General features: G+C 35.8%; 1 protein-coding gene across 1 annotated transcript in view; it reads right to left on the bottom strand.

Annotated features, from left to right (window-relative positions):
* LOC113498484 (myosin-IA) overlaps positions 1-22,765 on the bottom strand; it is a 44,301-nt gene extending 21,536 nt beyond the window's left edge. Inside the window, exon 1 of the mRNA XM_026878493.1 lies at positions 22,535-22,765. Coding sequence (XP_026734294.1) covers positions 22,535-22,623 — 89 coding nt within the window. The 5' untranslated portion in view covers positions 22,624-22,765. The remainder of the gene's footprint in view (positions 1-22,534) is intronic.
* Between the last annotated feature and the right edge of the window lie 27 nt (positions 22,766-22,792).

Raw genomic sequence — 22,792 nt, 5'->3', positions numbered from 1 at the left:
TGGGTATTGTCCTTACACTTATTAGTGACATAGGCTACATTAAATTTGCAAATAAATATAAAATCTGACAATTAAATAGAGCCTTTGTATCAATATCCCAATGGTGTTTTTCATTTTTGACATGCTAGTTACAGTTCAAGATGACATTTCCCAAATTAAATTAAATACAGCCATGAACAGAAAACTTTTATGAACACTAGAGACTTTTAATGATTCACATCGTTTGTCGGTGGTTACCATCGTTTACAATGAAATGAAAACGATTCAAAGACATAAAAAATGTTGTCGCACAGAAACATGAATTAAAAATAAAGCAATTGAAACAGCTGCCTGGAAGACAAACGAGATAAATGTATTAGCCAGTGAGAGTGGTTTGGTTGAACCTCTTATATACGATATATACAAGGAAAGCACAGTAGAATAAGTAGATGACAACCGAACATGCTGTATATTAAACCAAAATAATGCAACATTTTCAGAGTGTTGTCTACGTTCAATGCTACACTTACGATATAATAAAAAGCACAGAACTCATAACCAAAACAAATCTAAGCATGCAAAGCTCGGGTGCGCGCGCGCCGGTGACGTCACCGCGTTCGCGCGCCGCGCAAGCGCCTCGCGGGCCGGTTTTTAGTTCAAGAGCAGAGACCGAGGTCAGCCCTGCCATGATCTTAGCACATACGCTACATTCCCGGTAAACGGCAATCGCAATGCAATGGTTATCAATGGTATCATTAATTTCTGGATGAATCAATCGTTTTTTATAGGTGTAACGAACATACGTATTACAACTATCTTTTTCCTCGCAGTTCCTACCACGAGGATGTCAGTATTTAAACCTTCCCTTGATATTTTACTGTAAAACCAAGTCTCTAAAAATCTTAAATCCATCTTGGTTCATGCTATTACCAACTAAGCTATCGTACAAATCATTATTGATAAGCTGTCACGGTCATGCCTCGAAAATCTATACGTGCAAATATTGGACCTTCCATATCTAAATCCTTGACCAATTCATTAATTGATTGTCCTGCAAATTGGGCTCGTTTAACACCTGCGACACCTTGAACCCCCACAAAAGGAGGTATGTACACATCCATCATATTTAGAGCCGGCATTGTATGCTAATGTCTGGGTGACCGCGGCTCGGCTTAAACAAAAGTGGTGATGACGTGACAAAGCAAATAAATAGTCTCTCAGATGATTTCTATTAACTATCGGTTGAGTCACTGTGCATTGCTTCGTCTATAATGCTGAGAGCATCACTGGGTGAAATAATGCCATGACTAAGAGCCGTGAGCTTGGTGTAAACAATGTAATTGGCCAGTAATTATAACAGCAAGGTATATTTAATCAGCATCTTAGGTGTTCAAAGTTGTTTCCATAATTACACGTTTATCTTATATATTTTCTGAAATCTTGAATCGGCGAATCTCAATACGTTATATTCCACAACAGGCTTTTGGATTTAACTATCTTTTAGCTGTCACTATTGCAAAACCGTCCGCCAAGTAACATGGTTGTGTAAAATACAGTCTCCATGAATTCTATATGTTTAGGAAATTCCGTTCACGCAACTAATTGAAGTTCTTACAACAATGCTGGTGATACCGATACATTGGAAATAATGAATGACTTCATTAATACCGCAAACGTTACTACTCTAGTAACTACGAGGAATGAAGGACAGGTTTTTCCATAGTTTACACATGCTGCCCCTATAGACCAAGTGAAATATCATTCAGCGATAACATTGCTAGAAATTGCGCAAATGTTTGAAGGTGACAGGTTACAGTCAAGTTACTTATCGAAAAGAAATATACTTTCTATACATATTCCCTTTTTCTATTGACTCCTATGATTGTAAATTGGCTAGATGGAATACAGGGGCAGATTTACGAAGATGTAAGAGAAAAAACAATCACTGTGTCTTGTTATGGATAGCTTATCGAACTACCTTGTTCATGTTACCCACAGAAAGGCAATTACAACAAGAGATAAATACAGGGACATTTTTGATATCTATAGCATTGTCTCCAAGTGCTAACTATCTATTAAAGATGAACACTTTAGATTACGAGAACGGCGAATATCGCGACAACAAAACACTCGAATAAATTAACAATTTCTCATTCCTTATGTAGTCTTCAAGTAGTCAATTTATAGATACAAAAAATAATACTCGCCATTCGCGACGGATAAAATATAATAAGGTATCACCTAATTATTTAAATTACCGCTTTGTGAATTTGTACAGCTTCATCGACGTGCGTATTTCATAGCCTACTTAATAAGCTTAAGTTTTGCTACTCCTAATAACAAGGTCTCGTTCATTTAGCAAGGACTTGAAGCCACCAAGGAAAACCTAAATCCAGCCAACTTGAATGTAAATTTTTTGCGTCGATAGTTTTAAGGGAATTTCTTTAAGCTGTTAATCCAATACGAAATGAGGGGATTATCCTTTGACCCTATTGCAAAAAGTAATGTGATTAGAAACTAAAGCTAGCAAAATCTGATGTCACTTTTTGTTTATTTATAGAAAGATTAATAGGTCATATAAGATCCTTCGTTGGAAATAAAACAGAAGCAGTGTAGAAACAGAGTGGTGGAGTACAGGTTCTGTGATGATGCCGTACATATTCCATAGGAACAGAAGGTTTCATATAACAACAGACAAAATATCTAGGTGATCAATTCCAGTTGAAACAGACTCCAGCTGAACTTACTGCACTATAAAGGCTTTTCCTCTTACGTCATAATTCAACAATCCTCATTGAAATGAAACGACTTTTACGGATTTTATCGCGGTTTAATTTTTGGTTTTAGTTCCAAAAATTAAACCGCGATAAAATCCGTAAAAGTCGTTTCATTTCAATGTCTAACATTCGCGTAAACCTAAGAAACCACTACTCAACAATCCTCGTAAAGGTATAAAACATAATCAATATTTACTCACACACTGAGTAATATTAGGTGACAACAATGAGTCACAATCTCGTAAAACCATATATCGTGTTTCCTATCGCATATTATCGCTTGTTGAATTATCAGACGATATGGAAAACGTTTTAGCCAAAGCCGGGACGACGAAAGATACCTTCGGTGTTATTGTTATGCAACCAAAGGTTGTCTTGTCAGCTGGACGGCCCTTGGAGAAAGAAAACGTCAATGTTTTATGAACACAGTTTTGTAGTCGAAATTGAATTGATTGTTTTGTTTTGTTATATCAACGAAAGCGAAAACATTTTTTTATCCCGCCTGGAACATTCTTGAATGCACAGCAACAGTGTGCAAACATCAGATATATAAAGCTGAGCCTAATTTAGTTGAATATTATACATTACCATAATAATTCAATAAACACCAAATTTAATTGATGAGTCAGGTGTTAAGTAACTACGTAGCTGATAGCTGATATAAAGAAAAAAAAAACAATATCTACCAGACAAATCCTTGGCACTAATACAAAACGATACAAGAAGATAAGATACTCTGATTTTATCTGAAAGGAAATATTGAATACCTATGATAAACAGTTTACGAGTTCGTGTTTCCATATTATGTAGTGTTGAAACTCTGTCCTCTAAATGTTAAAACACTGCGCTCAAACTATGGGATACGTTGAATAACTTCCTTTCGGTTGCATCACGTTTTCCCTTCATTATTAAATCAATGATTTCTTCCAAAAATAACGACCCATTTTAGAAAACAAGGAAGCCGGTTTGTTTCACTTGGCCACCCGGATCAAACTAGCTTTGAATTTATATCCATAATTTGGTTTAGTGATGCAATAAGTTTGTCGGTGGATAAGAATAGACCGCCCCATTTCCTTCGGATGTCGTCGGGCGGAACCAAGCGTAATATACTGAACCATTTGGATCTGAAGGATGTCCTCGTCCACCGATTTCTATATGAAAATTACTAAATAATCCAATTGGTCAGGCAATCGTAGTAACTTCGAAGACACTGTACGGTTAACAAAAGCCGATGTTGATGCGACATGTATACCTATTGGATTTAACTAGAGGTTTGCAATATGCATAGTAAACATCCTCCACGGAGACCTCTAAGGTCTTAGATAAATATCATAAATCGACTTCTTTGATCAATAATAGCAGATCTGAAGACTGTTTTCGTAACATTCCTTCGGACGATTTGCTGATTACAGTTCCAGACTGAACTGACTGATCTGTTCTGGACTGGGCAAGCGATCAAAGATAAAACCAATATAAAACAACATTTTCCTACAACCGCAGCAAAGAGGCGACGCGACGTCCAGTCTTGCTAGACGATTGGGCAATGCGCGTGAGCACGGGTGGTGCATACAAACACGTGCTTACCGACGAAGGGAGAAAGCGTGTCATCAGCACACTGCACGCTCCTTGGACCACACAAGTTCTTGTATTACAAGTGGCCATCTACATTGTCATTTGGATCGAGGTACTAAGTAAAGTTAGAAGCTCTGTAAGAATTGTCGATCTCTATTTTTTTTTACGAAGCTTTTTGAAGATATTATGTCAGTTGGACTGTTTGAATATCTTATCAACAGATGGTGTGCTGATTTCAATTTTGTTAGGGAGCGAAAATGCTTTTAATTTCTACCTGCTGAATCGACTGATTCTAGGATCTATATTGACAGTTGAACGAGCAGTGTTCTACAGAAAAATGACCGAAGGAAACCGTCTTTCAATACATAAACTCGCATCAGGAGCCTTTACAAAGCTCGGCTATTTTCTTCCTCCGAGTAAACGGTATCTTACCAGGCATTACAAATGTTATTTAAATACAATAAATATTTTACAACAGGTTAGCCTGTAGTAAAATATTTATAGGTTTGCCCGTTAGCTAAACACCTGTGTCTATCATCGTTTGATTACGCAGACAGATATTTACCTTTTATATTTATATTACACGCAAAGAGGAAAATATCAATCACATTTACAAATGAATAACATGGTCCTAATTAACTGTGGCCGTTAAAAACGTTTGCTTTACGCTTTTCAAAGATTAGTCATGCTGCCTAATTTATAATAATGATCTCGGAAACCAATAATACAGCAATATTCTTTACTAGCTTACGCCCACGTCTGCACCCATATAAATAAATTCCTTCGTTTTGATTGCCAATAAATATTCAGATAGACAATATGAATATCATATATTTTTGGTAGCATATTAATTTCGGAATATTTGCTACAGTTCATTAAGGCAGATTTCAAAAAGGACTTTTCACGAAAGATGGTACGATGATATCTTATGTTTTTTAATTCCATCTAAATCGGTTCTCCGGTTTAGACGTTACGACGTGACAAACACAACATCATTACGGATAATCTATTCAAGATCATTCGCAGGAAGACTGTTACATTTGTTAAGTAGAATTACGTCACTTCGAGTGAATCACAAAAATGTTTATATGAATGTTTGTATGTAGACGCTTATTACAAGTCTGTATGATGAAAGAGGCGGAACATCTGGCTTGGTAGGTCGTGTTCAAAGAGTATATTGTTCAATATCAACCGGGTATCAATATGGTCGGGTTTGTTTGTTTACTTCCTTGAATTTCTGAACACTTTTATATTATGTTGCTAAATTAAAGTAGGTCGAGACGAAAATTGCAAATAGCTGAAAATTATATTAAAGTTTTTTTAGGAGATTTGAAACCAAACGTAGAAAACGGAAGTAAATATGTACAATCAAAAAAAGTTAATCGGATGCGATTAATATCAAACATGGCAACAAGTTCATGCCATTGACAGCTGACATTGAAACTTTTAAAAACAAAATAGTTACGTGACTAGAATCGGCACACTGACTTACCGGGTCACACACACACACATTAACAAGTAGGTATAATATGTCTTGAAAATATTCATATCACTTTCCTTAGTTCGGAAATGCGTCTCGTACGTTCGCGCCATTTCCGCTGCGTTCCGCGCGTCCTTGCCGCGGAAAATGTAAGGAAGTGGGGTTTCGCGGTATTTTTAGCTTAGAACTAACATGGCGTCTTATTATAGGCAATAGGTATACAACCAGTTTTTCTTGCGTGAGTCATATACGAATAGAAATAGTTAAGTTATGATGTTATGTTATACACGTGTTTTTATTGTTGTACTATGAAATAAGAGTTTTATTTTTGTTGGTATGAATCAACTTTCTTTTATCCGTTCTGTGCGTTTAGGACATCTCAGTCGCCGCTTGGAGCTCCCGTGAGGCGTGCTTGTCAATGCGGTAAGTGTCACTGATTTTGAACTATAACGACCGCGTGAGTCAAAATGACGCATGATTATCTTTTACGTGACTTTTAAGATTTAACTCATACGATAATTATATTGTTATTTCATGTTCTACTTACGTGATAACTTATTATATATATATTTTCTTGTTATAGATATCGTGACTAATATATAATAAAATGGGTAGTTCTTTAGACGATGAGCATATCCTCTCTGCTCTTCTGCAAAGCGATGACGAGCTTGTTGGTGAGGATTCTGACAGTGAAATATCAGATCACGTAAGTGAAGATGACGTCCAGAGCGATACAGAAGAAGCGTTTATAGATGAGGTACATGAAGTGCAGCCAACGTCAAGCGGTAGTGAAATATTAGACGAACAAAATGTTATTGAACAACCAGGTTCTTCATTGGCTTCTAACAAAATCTTGACCTTGCCACAGAGGACTATTAGAGGTAAGAATAAACATTGTTGGTCAACTTCAAAGTCCACGAGGCGTAGCCGAGTCTCTGCACTGAACATTGTCAGATCTCAAAGAGGTCCGACGCGTATGTGCCGCAATATATATGACCCACTTTTATGCTTCAAACTATTTTTTACTGATGAGATAATTTCGGAAATTGTAAAATGGACAAATGCTGAGATATCATTGAAACGTCGGGAATCTATGACAGGTGCTACATTTCGTGACACGAATGAAGATGAAATCTATGCTTTCTTTGGTATTCTGGTAATGACAGCAGTGAGAAAAGATAACCACATGTCCACAGATGACCTCTTTGATCGATCTTTGTCAATGGTGTACGTCTCTGTAATGAGTCGTGATCGTTTTGATTTTTTGATACGATGTCTTAGAATGGATGACAAAAGTATACGGCCCACACTTCGAGAAAACGATGTATTTACTCCTGTTAGAAAAATATGGGATCTCTTTATCCATCAGTGCATACAAAATTACACTCCAGGGGCTCATTTGACCATAGATGAACAGTTACTTGGTTTTAGAGGACGGTGTCCGTTTAGGATGTATATCCCAAACAAGCCAAGTAAGTATGGAATAAAAATCCTCATGATGTGTGACAGTGGTACAAAGTATATGATAAATGGAATGCCTTATTTGGGAAGAGGAACACAGACCAACGGAGTACCACTCGGTGAATACTACGTGAAGGAGTTATCAAAGCCTGTGCACGGTAGTTGTCGTAATATTACGTGTGACAATTGGTTCACCTCAATCCCTTTGGCAAAAAACTTACTACAAGAACCGTATAAGTTAACCATTGTGGGAACCGTGCGATCAAACAAACGCGAGATACCGGAAGTACTGAAAAACAGTCGCTCCAGGCCAGTGGGAACATCGATGTTTTGTTTTGACGGACCCCTTACTCTCGTCTCATATAAACCGAAGCCAGCTAAGATGGTATACTTATTATCATCTTGTGATGAGGATGCTTCTATCAACGAAAGTACCGGTAAACCGCAAATGGTTATGTATTATAATCAAACTAAAGGCGGAGTGGACACGCTAGACCAAATGTGTTCTGTGATGACCTGCAGTAGGAAGACGAATAGGTGGCCTATGGCATTATTGTACGGAATGATAAACATTGCCTGCATAAATTCTTTTATTATATACAGCCATAATGTCAGTAGCAAGGGAGAAAAGGTTCAAAGTCGCAAAAAATTTATGAGAAACCTTTACATGAGCCTGACGTCATCGTTTATGCGTAAGCGTTTAGAAGCTCCTACTTTGAAGAGATATTTGCGCGATAATATCTCTAATATTTTGCCAAATGAAGTGCCTGGTACATCAGATGACAGTACTGAAGAGCCAGTAACGAAAAAACGTACTTACTGTACTTACTGCCCCTCTAAAATAAGGCGAAAGGCAAATGCATCGTGCAAAAAATGCAAAAAAGTTATTTGTCGAGAGCATAATATTGATATGTGCCAAAGTTGTTTCTGACTGACTAATAAGTATAATTTGTTTCTATTATGTATAAGTTAAGCTAATTACTTATTTTATAATACAACATGACTGTTTTTAAAGTACAAAATAAGTTTATTTTTGTAAAAGAGAGAATGTTTAAAAGTTTTGTTACTTTATAGAAGAAATTTTGAGTTTTTGTTTTTTTTTAATAAATAAATAAACATAAATAAATAGTTTGTTGAATTTATTATTAGTATGTAAGTGTAAATATAATAAAACTTAATATCTATTCAAATTAATAAATAAACCTCGATATACAGACCGATAAAACACATGCGTCAATTTTACGCATGATTATCTTTAACGTACGTCACAATATGATTATCTTTCTAGGGTTAATCATAATTCTGTTCAATAGTTACAAAGACCCAATGAAGATTTGTTTTTCTATTTCATATTAATGATACCATAACTTTAAAGGAGGAAATAAAAGCATTTCCCAAAACCGTACTTAGTAGTGTTAAACAGCATATAAAACCGTCTATTTTCGTATAGCCGTGTCATTTCCAGCCATCGAGTCCCACCGGTATGTGGATGTCATAATGTTTATAAATACTATCGTCCTCTTACTCTAATACTCAAGGATTATAGGATTTATTTTGAGCGCTTTTATATCGCACCGTTTGTCACGACTGTTTTCTTTTTTATTTCATTTGGCTCACATTTCATCGTGTAATTTTCGTTAGTGAACAAAAAAGTTTATAGCAATAAAGTAGATGGTATGCTGTTAAAAAGCTGCAGTGCGCACGCTGCAGATTTTTCGTTCAATTTCGTCCTGAAAGAGACATCTCAGTAACAATTTGAGGTTTGGAATAGTGCCCAGAAATGATAAAATCTCACTACTATGAAACTTTTGATAGGCGAAATGTATCTATGGAATCGGATGGACCTTATATGCATTTATATAGCTATGCAATTTCAACGGAATTTGTACAGTGACTTGAGATACATAAACACATTTGATGGGCTCTTCACACCCACTTCCTACGTAACCGTACATTGTATGGCCCTGTGGGTCTACCACTATCTCTAAAGCTCAGACTCTTGTAGTTGTGTGAGCGAGATGGCGTATTACATTTTGTAGAGCGGCGTCTCGCTTTTACATCTGCAATATACTTACTCTGAGACGTGATAGCCTCTGGCCTGTAATATACAAAGCTTCGTCATCAGCCGCGATCTTGCGGTCTGCTGGCCTTTATCACTGGCCATAAACAACTACAAACGCGAGTGATTACCACGTCATTTGTAAATCGAATTAATTTCAAATTAAGAATACGCCGCCATATTGGTCTATTAACGAGTTGAATTGTGCATTTGTTTTAGAAATTGACTTAAATTCTTACATTGCGTTTTAAAGTTTTCAAACTTTGAGAAATCTATTTATTCAAATATTTTAAATTAAAACTTATTCAGCACTCAATCTTGCCACAATAATTTAACATATTTTCCTTATGATATTGTAATGTATTGACCAAATATACGTTCCATAACAACAGCCTCAATGCAAGCAATAGCAAACAAAAATCTATTTCTCGACACGTACGTATTAGATAACTGTATTTCCAAGTCACCGTAGTAAAAACTGCGTTCTCCATCCACCCTGTATACTGTCAACGTAATCGCTGAGCATTCGCACAATCAGCACGAAGGTGAGGTGCCACCGCTAGATTAGCGAGGACTAGACGAGGCGAAAAATCGTGCGATTACAATACATTGCTTACGTGCACAGCTGTTGCATGCTAAGTGATATGTCTTTACCAGCAATGTAACCTAACTCATGCGACATTTTACGATTATCTTAAATGAGTCTGCTGGTCATTTGTTAATGGATTTAGCATTTAGTTGTCATGTGTACAAGTTTCTATCGGTGACGTGACACTTTAAAGTCGTTGACAATGAGGTTTGTGAGGTACATTAAAAAGAGTTATAGTTTTGGCCCGAGGATCATTTGGGTCGTTAAGTTTGTTTTACACTTTGCTAATGGTTTTTACTGATGACAAGAAATTGAGACCAACTTAGTTTAGGACAAATGTATGATTAGAATTACCTACATCTTCAAAATTAATTAACATTCTCTGAGCAAGAGGAAATGCGTTTGCATAATCGTTACTATGCCCCTACCTGCAGATCAAAAGTTATTTATTTAAATGAGGCTACTAGTTACAACACACAGATTCACCCACCATTTCTCGTTTTCCAGATACTTTTAATATAGAAGCAGCACCATGTCTTTTCGGTTACAACAACTGTAATAAAAATTAACGTAAACATGTTCAAATTCGAATCACATTAATCTTTATACAGTATGATAAAGTCATTATAACGCCCATTTATCTTCCGCTCATCTCGCACTCCCACCGCACCTTATGACCCGGTCAGTGACCCCGCTAATGTCTCAAGCACTTATTGTTCATTACGCCAACACGTGAGCGAGACAACAGATTCGCAACGTGCCTTAGTTTTTTTACTTGCGACGATATACGTTATTAAAGGTACATACCATTTATTCTACATCGCATTGTTAACCTATGTTATGTCTAAACAAATTACACAGTTTTTTCTCTGCAATATCCTTTAGAGATAGCCGGGGACAAATGATTCTACGAAGAAAGATGCCAAACTAAAAAGGTTTCATTCGGATATCATCATCCAAGTGAGTAAACTGACATATTCTCTAAAGAAGTATTCCGACTGTTCATGTGAAGAAGAAAGCTCAACAAATCAATTTCTACGGAAATAGTTCTGAACATCATTGATAAGTGTACTCTAAGTATGACGGAGACGAAAGCCCACAAAAAAGAAACGCGTAGTTTACAATTTTACACTCACATTTATAACACGTTAGACCCGTTCCAATATCTGGACTAGCTTTATATGACACAGCATATTAGCTCTGAATATTCGGCGTAAAAAAAATTACCAATCCCAGAATATCATTAAAAACTTTAAAAAGATACAGTCGCAGGACAGTTAATGAACCCTTTGCAAATTCTTGGATCAAATTAGAGGTAAATCTGGAGTTGAGCCAAATAATAAACACATAAACGAACAAATATGTATGAAGAATGTAATAAAAGAGATTGATGCGGTAACGGTAAAGTCAACAGTACGTCAGAGGTAAGAAATGGTTTACAAAACTCGACCTTACAGACATGCGATTAGGAGCAATATATTGTAAATGACTAGCACTGATGTGAGGTAGGCTGTACGTGAAGAGCCCAGACTAGCCTATAGGAATTTGTTGATTGCGATTACTTTATGATTTATGTAGTTACTCAATATTAGATGTTGCGGTCATTGAAATTAGATCAGTATTCACCTGCCTCTATGGTTTAATGGTCACAAAAATCAATCAGTGGTGGTCACTCAGTGGACTATGAGAGATAGGTTGTCATATGTTTGGGCAGACACTAGTGCATTCTAATATCCTGTGCCATCGGCTGCATTCACTTTAGATTAGCCTTTAAGAATAAATTTTGGTGCAGAAAATAAAAAAGGTAGTTATGGTGAAATTGCGCATTTTTTTTTTTTTTTTTTTTTTATAAATAAATGCGGACAACATCACATACATTGTTCTGAACCCAAAGTAAGTTGCTAAAGCACTTGTGTTATGGAATTCAGATACAACGAAGGTACCACAAACACCCAGACCCGAGACAATGTAGAAATGTGAATTTTTACATTGACCCGACCGGGGATCGAACCCGGGACCTCAGAGCTAGCGACACCTTGAAACCGGTGCGTACGCCACTCGACCACGGAGGTCGTCATAATTTATTGGAAGACATACCTACTGAACTACATACCTACTCTTTTACCAGTTAAAAAGTACAATAAATTAGTCATTCTTGCTTGCGCGCGCACTCGACCGCTTACCACAACACATGTTCATAATAATACATAATAAATTGTACAAACAGAATTCTAGTAGGTTAAGTTTACATTTAGGTATTTCCTTAATATGGTACATTGAAGCAATTCTCGCCTTTTGTTGACATTCGTCACGAGGTTAATGCAGGTCTCGGCTACACTATGAATCTGGATTCCAAACGAATACATAGTATGACATATGTGTGATAAGCTCAGAGCTTACTCCATAGGGATATAGGGATGCGTGGTTAGAGATTACAACGAAGGTGTCTATTAAACGTTTTTAAACGTCATTTGTAAGAGACGGATGTGACAGAGATAAAGTGACAACAGACTAGCATTTTTTTTACCGAATAACGTAAGTGAATAAGGTGGTTAATACGACTGGTATCGGCATCTTGCGTCGTCTTACGCTAGAGCCGTAGAGGAAAATATCCCACCGCACAAATGTCTAGAATAGCCAGACTCTTGTTTTTACAGAGAAAAATATTGTTTCTAAACCACATGAGATACAGAAACTCAGCGAGCTGCTTACGAAATTTTGTAGAAATTGAACAACATGATATATGATAAAAGGACGAGCTAAATCAGAAACCTTTTAAGATCTTCCAGGTATTCTTTTAGGAATATATTTAATCTACGACCACAGAATAAAACAGTCTCATCTTTTTTTGGCATTGGATATTACAATTTCTGCCAATTCCCTACCGGTCAGTATCAGACATCGCCATTATTATCGAACCTTTTGATAGCTAATCGATAAATGGCAAGATAAGGCAACGCCGCAGTAACAAAACAACATCATATAACATTGAAATTTACATACATAATACCACCATTTTTACCAACCTACTCACATAGGAAAATATGTAGGAATAAATAATATTATTTAATTATTATCATTCGTACGTACTTCATGACGTAAGTTTTACGTCTTTGATACACCAGAATATAATAATAATATAGAAACGGATGTTTTCAGGAGTTTCCTCTAATTATTAATTTTATTAATCTGAAGCAGAAACCACTCGACGAACATTAGCAGAGTTATGAGATATTTCTATTGAACAATTTTTTGGATAGATGCAATTAATCACTTTTTATAGATGTTGCCCAACCAGAGTAACAGTCCAAGGCTAGAAAAATATCGAACAACGTAATAGCGATAGATAAACTTTGGTCTAGATGCTAATTCACAGTTCTTGACTAAACATTGCTCAAAATCACCTACACCAACTGCCCTTAACCCCATAAACAATAACCCCTATAACTATTGAAAGAAGCATCGTATGATTTGCAAACCGATGATAAATCAGCTTTCTCATTAAAACCAGAACCATCTTACCAGACATACACATGTGAAATTAAGTTGATCGCTTGTAAAAAGGTTCGTCACGATCCCCGCCCACGCGCCGCGGTGACCTTTCACAGTGAATCAGAGCAGAAAAACACTTTTGTGTACCAAAAAGAACAGACAGCACTTCAGACTGTAATGTCGTGAATAAATGTCACGTGTTCACAAAGTTTATTGCGCTGGAGATTTGAAAGGGCAGGATTGGTGAGAAGTTATCTTGGAGAAGGAACTTCAATGCAAGACTACGATCCCTATGATTTTGACTTCCAGAGACACGTTCCAATTTATGAGTCTGGAGTTTCTGTAGCTGCTTGAAGGTTAAAGTCACTTGTATTTGAAAGGCCACAGGACGAAACTAGACGATTTTATAGAGCTAGTTATTCTTCTGTATACATTTAATTTAATTGATTACTTCCACTTTTTTGTATAATCTTCTTCGGTACAATTACGAAGAGAATATCAAACAAATCCTCAAAACATGCCAAGTCTCTTTTAAGACTTACATGCGTCTAGCGATAACTGTGTAAATTCTCAAACCATCCATATACAATTGCACAAAAGATAAATAAATTCTTCACAAATGAATACTATTTACAGTAAGTACATCCTTTATACTAATACCTAATTGTTATTACCAATACCCAATCAATATATGTTTGAAGTGATATTAGAAGTGTGATTGATAGTCCATTACTTGGTAATTGGTGACGAGGTACATATATCACTTAAGCACTTCTTAACAAAACATAGATAAATAGTACATTCCTATTGGGAATTTTAGTCACGGATCCTCAAGTGTGTTAGCAAAACGATCATGACATATAGGCGACAGGGTTGTCGCGTGCCAGTTACTTCGTATATTACCATCTCATTGTATACCGAAGGCATTATTGTCATTAATGGCCTTTGAAATCCCTATATCGTGTACTTATTGCTTGATACATGCCAGTCTCGTTTCATTCTATCCATTCGGGTAACTCAGGATATTGTTCGAGATAAATTTTGAAAGTTATTTACGCCCAGACGACCAAGTATGGGAAATTTTGATATTCAGCTGAAACCAAGGATAAATAAATACTCACCCTACTTTTGACAAACAGTAATTCTATTCAAAACTGTGATTACCTACACTTATGATACTAGGTACAATGCACTAGATAGACTAAGGATGCTTGTAGAGTTCGAACGAAACCAAAGTCACGCGCTTGACGTAATCCTATTGTATAAAGATAATTAACACGGCTAACAGCTAAATGGTGTTAGAAACGTGATCATGTTTATTTATCTCAGTAAACAGTTTTTGTTTAGCTTTAGTATGTACCTGTTGCAGTTTCTAGTACTTACCTACTTAACTGCTCACTGCTTGAATTGCCATAAAAATGACGAAATATTACAGAAAAAGTTGTAGAGTAGAGTATTGATACAGCGGCTCAACTTATCTTTATTTATTTTTTTAATAAAAAACGTTCAACTTAAATATTTATGACAATAAGAGATTGAACCCACCAATATAATACTTTTTTTTTCAATAACCACCACACAGCTTTTTAATTGAAAAAAAAATATCAACCGACGACGGGAATTAAATTGGCAAACGCCTGACTATTCCAATCAACCTAAAACTACCCCACCCACTCTCTTTTATTTCGAGGAACCTTTAATAAATATGGTATTTACCATTAAAAAAAAAACTCACACGCTTATATTAATTGAAGAAATCTAATCAGGCAGCGAAAATCAGGAACCTTTCATATTAACTTAGAAAACAAGTGAACATACGAGTACTTGACTGTATTCCGATATCAAACATTTAGATCACAACGCGCCCGCTATTTCTAGACAGCGATGCCGGCATTATTACTTAAATAATATTCCATACATGCAAAGCGTGTTTAGTATAACTCGCATAACTTGTAACTAATTCAAACGTACTCAGTTGATACAGCAGTGATGTACTTAACATGTATAATGTAATGGTGTCAATTGTTTTTAAATATCAAGACCCATGTTTCGGCATCGATCAATAAAGGAAACTGCATTCAATACACGGACTGTCATGAAACAAGGAAAAACTATGCTTTGACAGAGACGCAAAGTATGCTTTGGGATTTGAAAAGCTTGTCAAGACCTACGCTAAAATCTAGCAAACTAATTATGTACACCAAATATTTCTGTTACAAAACTAGCTGACACTCTTGCTGGTTTTTCTAAAAACATCAGATTCAAACCAAATTTCATGGTTGATTGAGGGTTTTATTAAGTAGTTGTATCACTTATAGAACAATCAGCTCTTTCGTGTGACGGCTTCGTCGCATAAGTCTTTAATATACTCGTATACATACTTCAGAGCTCCCTGGGCGGTCAAACTAATATCATACATGTTGACAGGCCAATCTCTACGACTGCTGTCGAGTGTCATCTGTCTTCACACGACAATTATCACACTCTGACGCAAAGGGCCAAGATAAAAGTGTGACGGTTCCATCCAGAAATCGTATATTATATAAAACATTGTGTGTCTTTCGAAACTTTTATTATTTTGAAGATGAAGACGATAAGATGATAATCCTCGTGTTACACCGCTTTCTATGTAACGTTATCAACAGATTTGAAAGAAATATGGTAGGCTCTTTCGTTATAGTCTATCTACTAGTTCGTTATCACCAAGCCACAGATTATATTAGCAAATGCAATGCATTTCCTGTGCTTTGCTTATTTTTTCACCGATGAATGACTGGAAGATAGGTAATATTTTACAATTAAATTAAGAAGCTACTTTCTTAGAATGCCAGAAGTATATTTTCTGTTCAAAACCGACAATATCTTAGGCATTCTTGGAACTTTTATGGCACAACCAAAGTGCAGTAATATGCAAACATTCTGCATATGCTAGCCGGCTAACTGGGCCCATTGTCCTTAATTAGAAGCCGGTCATTAGCGGCGACCGGCCAGTCCCCGTGTGTAGCTGTGACGTTTAACTTCACAACAAACTGGTTTCATTCTTGTGGACATTATTCTTAAACACGAGTTTTTAATTGCCTGTACTTATGACGAATAATCTTGAACGGTTGGGTTGGATGCCTAAAATAAATAAGTATTTCCAAAATGATTATTTTATTGCGTTTTTGTCACTGTTTTGTTTCTTTAATTCCTTTAACAGCACAACCAAGTCTTAAATTACCAGGAACAATTTTAAATGAAATATTTTTCCCGAATATCCAATATTGTATGGTAGAGATAAAAACGAGTTTTTGTCAGGCTGTGACATATTGCATCTTCTGCTTGTTGGCTTTGCAACTCCATCAATAAATTTATCATAGTATTCTCAGATCAAATACTTCACTGTTACAACTCGTACTCGGATAATCTCCTCGGCCCTACGCTACCTACAACAGTACGTATAGTGACAAACGTTCCCTCATTCCGCAACTGCATTCCATAGTGTTCACAACAACGAGTGCGTTATTAATAAACCATTAAAGTGATGCGACCTATTTCCTTAATGTCCGCACTCAGTGTGCGTCGTGAAAGTATTTGACAAGTAATAACTGTTTATTTTGGTTAATATTATGACTCCAGTACGATAGTCAAAGATGTACGGCACGACTGTGACCTAGTTCGAACGAATTGAGTCCCATTAAACGGAACTTTGTAATGTTCTTTTAATTTGTAGTGTGTACAAACAGTTTACCGTGGAGGAAAGGGAATTGCTCTAAAGACGACAGACGATTGCGTCCAGATTGCGATTGCTGCAAGTTCTGATAAAAGGGGAACTCTAACATTACGTTACGCTTTGAAAGTTAAGTCTCGTTATTTAACTGATCTTATTGTATTAATACAAAAGTAATTCCCGCCTTGTTTGTCACGTATTCAATGATTAAGCGATGAAATCTTCATAATCCTTGGAACTAAAGCTACAGACAGTAAACAGAAATATTTGTGCAGTTACATTACCTAGCAAGAACCGTTGTATTACAAAATACAACAACCTTTTACCGGCGATTATCTAGATAGCATTATGACAGTCAGACGCGCTGGGAAAATGTTCTATTTTTGCTAGCATGGTGGGAAAATGTTACCTCCCACGGGAAGTTTAAGATATCAATGGATGCCGATTAGGTATGAGAACGGAAGTCGAAATAAACCTACGTCTAAAGTTAGGAATAGTTATTTATTTCTATATTAGCAAAAAACTGTATTGAGTAATAAGAATAAGCAAGTAATATCGCTATAGATTATACAAGTTTATTCAGAATTGCTATCTAAAACCATGTAGGTGTGCTGTCCAGAGAGTAAGAGAGCCAGTGTTGAGGTACATACTATCAAGATATTGACATTTTCGTCTGCGATTCAAACGGAAACACAGTCCAGTAGAAGTTCAACCGGTTCTAAAATCAACTTTAAACTAAATAAGAAGATCGATTTGGACTCATAAATCTCTTTTACTCATTTGGATACATTGGATGCCGTTCGTTGATATAAATCATTTTTTTCTGTTAACTTTCATCACTTTTTATTTAAGCCGGTTGCACAGCACACATGTATGCAACGACCGCGATTCATTAAACGCCTGTTTCTCTTATTGCTGTAGCATATGTGAGTTTGACAGAAAACCCGAGGCATACAGCACGTGCGATGCTGACACATGTGCAATAAGCTTTATACGCTTAATTAATAATCCAACCGCCGATAGTTACCTCAAGGAAAATCACTAAATATTTAGGTAGAACATTTATCTTCAGTAAAGATGCTGTTTTCCATGAGTAAAGCAACTGTATCGCATATTCAATGTTTTATTGTTTGTAAGTTACTTAATCTATACTAATATATCTTACTAATATATAAAGCTGAAGAGTTTGTTTGATCGCGCTAATCTCAGGAACCTCTTGTCCAAATTGAAAAACTCTTTTTGTGTTGAATTGACCATTCATCGACGAAGGTTTTAGGCTATATACCATCAGGCTGCGACTAATAGGAGGGAAGATACAATGGAAATTGTGGACAAAACAGGGCAGGTATAAATCATAATTTATATCTTCTAACACGCAGAGAAGTCGCGGGCAACAGCTAGTAAACTAATAATTGAAGTCCGAAATTTGTGGCTATCCCAGCAATGCTTATGTTCAACATGTAGTACAAATACTATAAATACAAGGTATTTAACGTATCAATTTAATTACGAGTATATAGGTAACTGTAAAAGTTAATAGCGTTCGTAAGTGCCAGCGAAAACATCAAAGTTACTGCTGGTTTTATCGTTAACCTAACCTTACATTTAACATTTTATTAAATCATGAAAATGGCGGCACATGTAAGATGTTGCAGAAATTTCGTTTAATTACGTCGGCACGCCATTGTGCTTAAAGGCAAGCTATAAAATCAAGCCAAAGAGAAAAAGTACTGAGACTACATTTTTTTAAAGCAGCCTTCTAATGTCGAATGGAATTGTTAATTCGAATTTGAACTTGGAATGGCTGTAGGCGCGAGGTCTGTGGTGTCATGAAATCGAGTGAGACGTCAGTGGTATGGCATAGAATAGCTTCCTATTTAATTCATGTGGTGAGTTTACATGCATTGTGAAAAGGAGGTTATAGTAATGTTTATTTTGCGCTATTGTGGAAAATGCAATGAGGCATTTGCGGTGACGACATCATTTGACGTTATTATAGATTATAAACTTTATGTAGGCTATTGTTGAGAAAATCTTCCTACAGAATATTATTTAAATGAAGAAACTGAACTACAACCTTTAAGCCAAAGAAAGGAGTAACGAGAAAGACTTGTTTAACTCAAATAAAAATAATAATAATAAAGTATTTTGAACCTTCTTTATATGTTCAATAATTAGCTGACGATAACGTGAAGTTGACCCTTTATCTCATAAAACTAAAGGCCTTTTTGTCCCTTATTGCAATTTTTCCATGTACAGTGTTCTTTATAGCTCGATAGAGGCATTAAACAAACAATAATACAAGGAAAACTTGATAAAAGGCCGCTCACACACCTTGAGCGATGACATCAGTCACTGTGTCATCGTAGGCTTCCACCATCATACTAAGTTAGAGTAAATAAAGGCGAGACGCGATACATCTATCCTTTTTGGAGGAGGGAATGTGTGTGAGACTAGTAAAGTGGGTCTCTATACATAAACACAATTATTGCAGGAAATACTGACCATGATATAGGAGGGATTTTAAAGCAGGCATATTTGATATCTCTATATGACAAATACAACAATCGTCAAGAATGCAAATATTGGTCAAAACGTTGTTGTTAGATAGGATCAGCTTATTTCGGAGACCGTAGTCTAGGATAGGACGCCAGCCCGCTTTGCGCAGAGCATGCGCGAGCGATCCCGTAGGTCTGGCTCAGGCAGTTGAAGGGGCCCGGAGTGATTCTAGTCGGGGGGAGTCCCGACATATCCCCACGCTGTGCCTTCAGCGTGGATTGAAGTCATTAGCATATCACCCCGGAGAAGTGTGTAAGATAGGACGTAGCACAGGTACAGGTAGAGTCCATTTGATTACTGACGTCAGCCGATAAGAAATTTGCGTTTTCTCAGCTTTTTTTAGCCAATGGTGATATTCTCCAGTTTCCAATAAGCCCACTGGGCTCCTAATGAAGCAAGTTGATGAAGCTTAGTAGTAAACACACATACCTACTTATTGCTATCGTAAATGGGTAAGTACATCAGCAGCAATCGAAGCATCATTAGGAACTTCTAATTTACCTTTATTGAGCCCGACTACTTTTCTCCTCTCTCTCTCTCTCAAGAACTAATGAAGTCGATTACATCTTTTTCATATAATAATGTAAAAACCAATCTTGATTGAAATTTCCAGATGCTCTTTGCTGAAATTGATACGTGACGGGTCCGAACTTACGCCTTCTACACTATCGTGCCGGTATTTCAATCGAGAATCGACGTTATTCCAGTATGTACAGTCTTCCTACTCTGCAACCCTATTAATTTTGCAGTTCACTTCCGAATGTTGCAGACAGGTTTAAATGATTTCGACTCAAAGCTGAAGCACATAACACGATTAATCATCCTTTTAGACGTCAGTAATAGCACGGTGTTAATAGGTATTGTAAGTGCTTAATTTAATCTGATACTTCGCCACAATACTGAGAAAACATGCGGTTCATACCTACGACCCATGGATTTCTGTAGAGAAAGCATACGCTAAAGTGTAGTCATTAACAAGACAGTAACAGACATGTTTAAGTGATCTTGAAACTTCAAACAACTATAAAGTCCCAAAAATATGTGCATAGAATCACGTGGCCGTTATTTTTAAATTTATTTTCGTCATCCGAAATGCATGTTTCTTTTGTACGGGGTGATGACGTCTTGCATGTTAACATATGAAATAAGTAAATAATTAGTGATGATGTGTTTGTTTTTAAGGCGATTAGATCATTGTCGTGGTCATAAGTTTGTATTGTTAAAGTTTTTTTATGTTTCAAGGTGGTTTGACGAGGTTTTAAGGGTATGAAGGTATTATGCATTTATTTTATTTCAGTTAGCTAGTTATATGATTAGCGATGGGTGAAGAAGCAAAAAATTACTAGGGACGGCAGGTGCTACTGGCGCCGCACAAAAAGTATTTTTGTGTTACCATACTTGACTAACGAAAAACGTAAATTATTTACGTATTATTATATAAATATCTGTAGAATATAGATGTTAAGTTATGTAAAATATTATGTTATTCTGGTAAGTAAAATACGAATGCTGTGTTCGAAAATTACAAAACTCAAGCAGAAGGAAACCTGGAACTCTTGTTCAAATGCAATTTCTTTAAGCAATTTTTCCTCCATAATACTTTATATTGAATATCCGCTTTTTTAAAGAAAGAAACAATAATAAATATAATAATCCCATCTTAACAATGAAAAATAATTACGAAACATTGGACAGTGACGAAAACCAAGCAAATTAAGAATACCACAGCAACATGACTTACATGAACACAATCAGCTGTTTCCAAAACAGAAACAATGAAAATTAATTAACAAAGTACAAAAAATGTTCTCTATGAGTGCTTACAATAATTATGTTGTCACTACAACCGCCAAGTAATTAGACAGCTGTCTACTCATACATAGTTTACGAGCTATCTAGTCAAGTCTTATCTTTATGCAAAATCATTAAATTAATTACTAACTTTCCTTTCTTGATATAGGTTTTATATCATTTTTAGTGTTGGTATAAAATGAGTGGCATTCATATAAAAATGTTTTGTTTTACTTAAAACAGCAGACATGTCTGAATGTTTTTTGTATCTAGCCTGTTCTGTCTACAGGATTCATCATAAAGGTTCTTATCGTTTATTTTTTTTTAATATAGTTGGTGCTAAATGAATAAACAACTGAAGATGTGTAAATAAATATTATGCCTATGCTAATATTACTGGACTATGAGTCACTAATGATGTCACATTTATGTTATCTTCAAGTCAATGTAACTTCACTATTTAGGTGAAAAGTTATTTGTAAAACAATGTTATTGTGCGTGTTAACAATAATATTTAAAAATAATGATTTGTGACCTTTAAATATCTTTTTTTTAATGTTTGTTCATACAATTTAATAGTTTATACCTTTTTAAGTGTTACATAAATTTAACTAAAATAAGAGGGTTTTTTTTTTGTTCAAATCATAAAAGTTTTATAAATTCTTATTTTTATTTAAGTTATGTACTTAAATTTATAGATCAATATTCACTATTTTAACTGACAACATGTTTATTATTAAAACAGGTGTAAAATGCAAGGCCATGAAGTATGAAGACATGCCATGTAATCAAATAAAAGTTGTGTGAATACATTTATTTTGAGAACTTATTACCCCCTGTGAAGGTTCGCCAGCATAGAGTGTTTGTATTCTGTTGCGTATCACATGGGTAGAAAGAGCAAAGAATTTATCAACATCCTATATTTACGATTTATTTACATTCTTATAATCAACAAAAATAACAAAAACAAACGGAAAAATCGTTGATTCTAATCATGCGATCACTGATAAGTTTTTTCATAGTGGCAGAATAACATAAGGTTGTTGACGAAACATTATGAACTCACCTCAAATGCAAATTTTCAATAAAGGTATCGGCGGTCAAATTGTCCAGTAGGACAAAGTCGGACACACCGACTTCTGGCTGCGTAGCCATCGTTAACGGTTCACTTTGTAATCCACCACAGGAATCAAGTTAATGTTCACACACTATTTAAGTTAGTTAATTTATACGTTTATAAATAATTGTCAACAAACCGTTAAAATAAAAGAACGGAAAACACAACTCCTTCCCTCGATCACTTTGTTCAAACTGACAGTTTTTT

This window comes from Trichoplusia ni, chromosome 11, assembly GCF_003590095.1.
Source record: "Trichoplusia ni isolate ovarian cell line Hi5 chromosome 11, tn1, whole genome shotgun sequence".
Classification (NCBI taxonomy): domain Eukaryota; kingdom Metazoa; phylum Arthropoda; class Insecta; order Lepidoptera; family Noctuidae; genus Trichoplusia; species Trichoplusia ni.
This window is presented reverse-complemented; position numbering and strand designations above follow the sequence as displayed.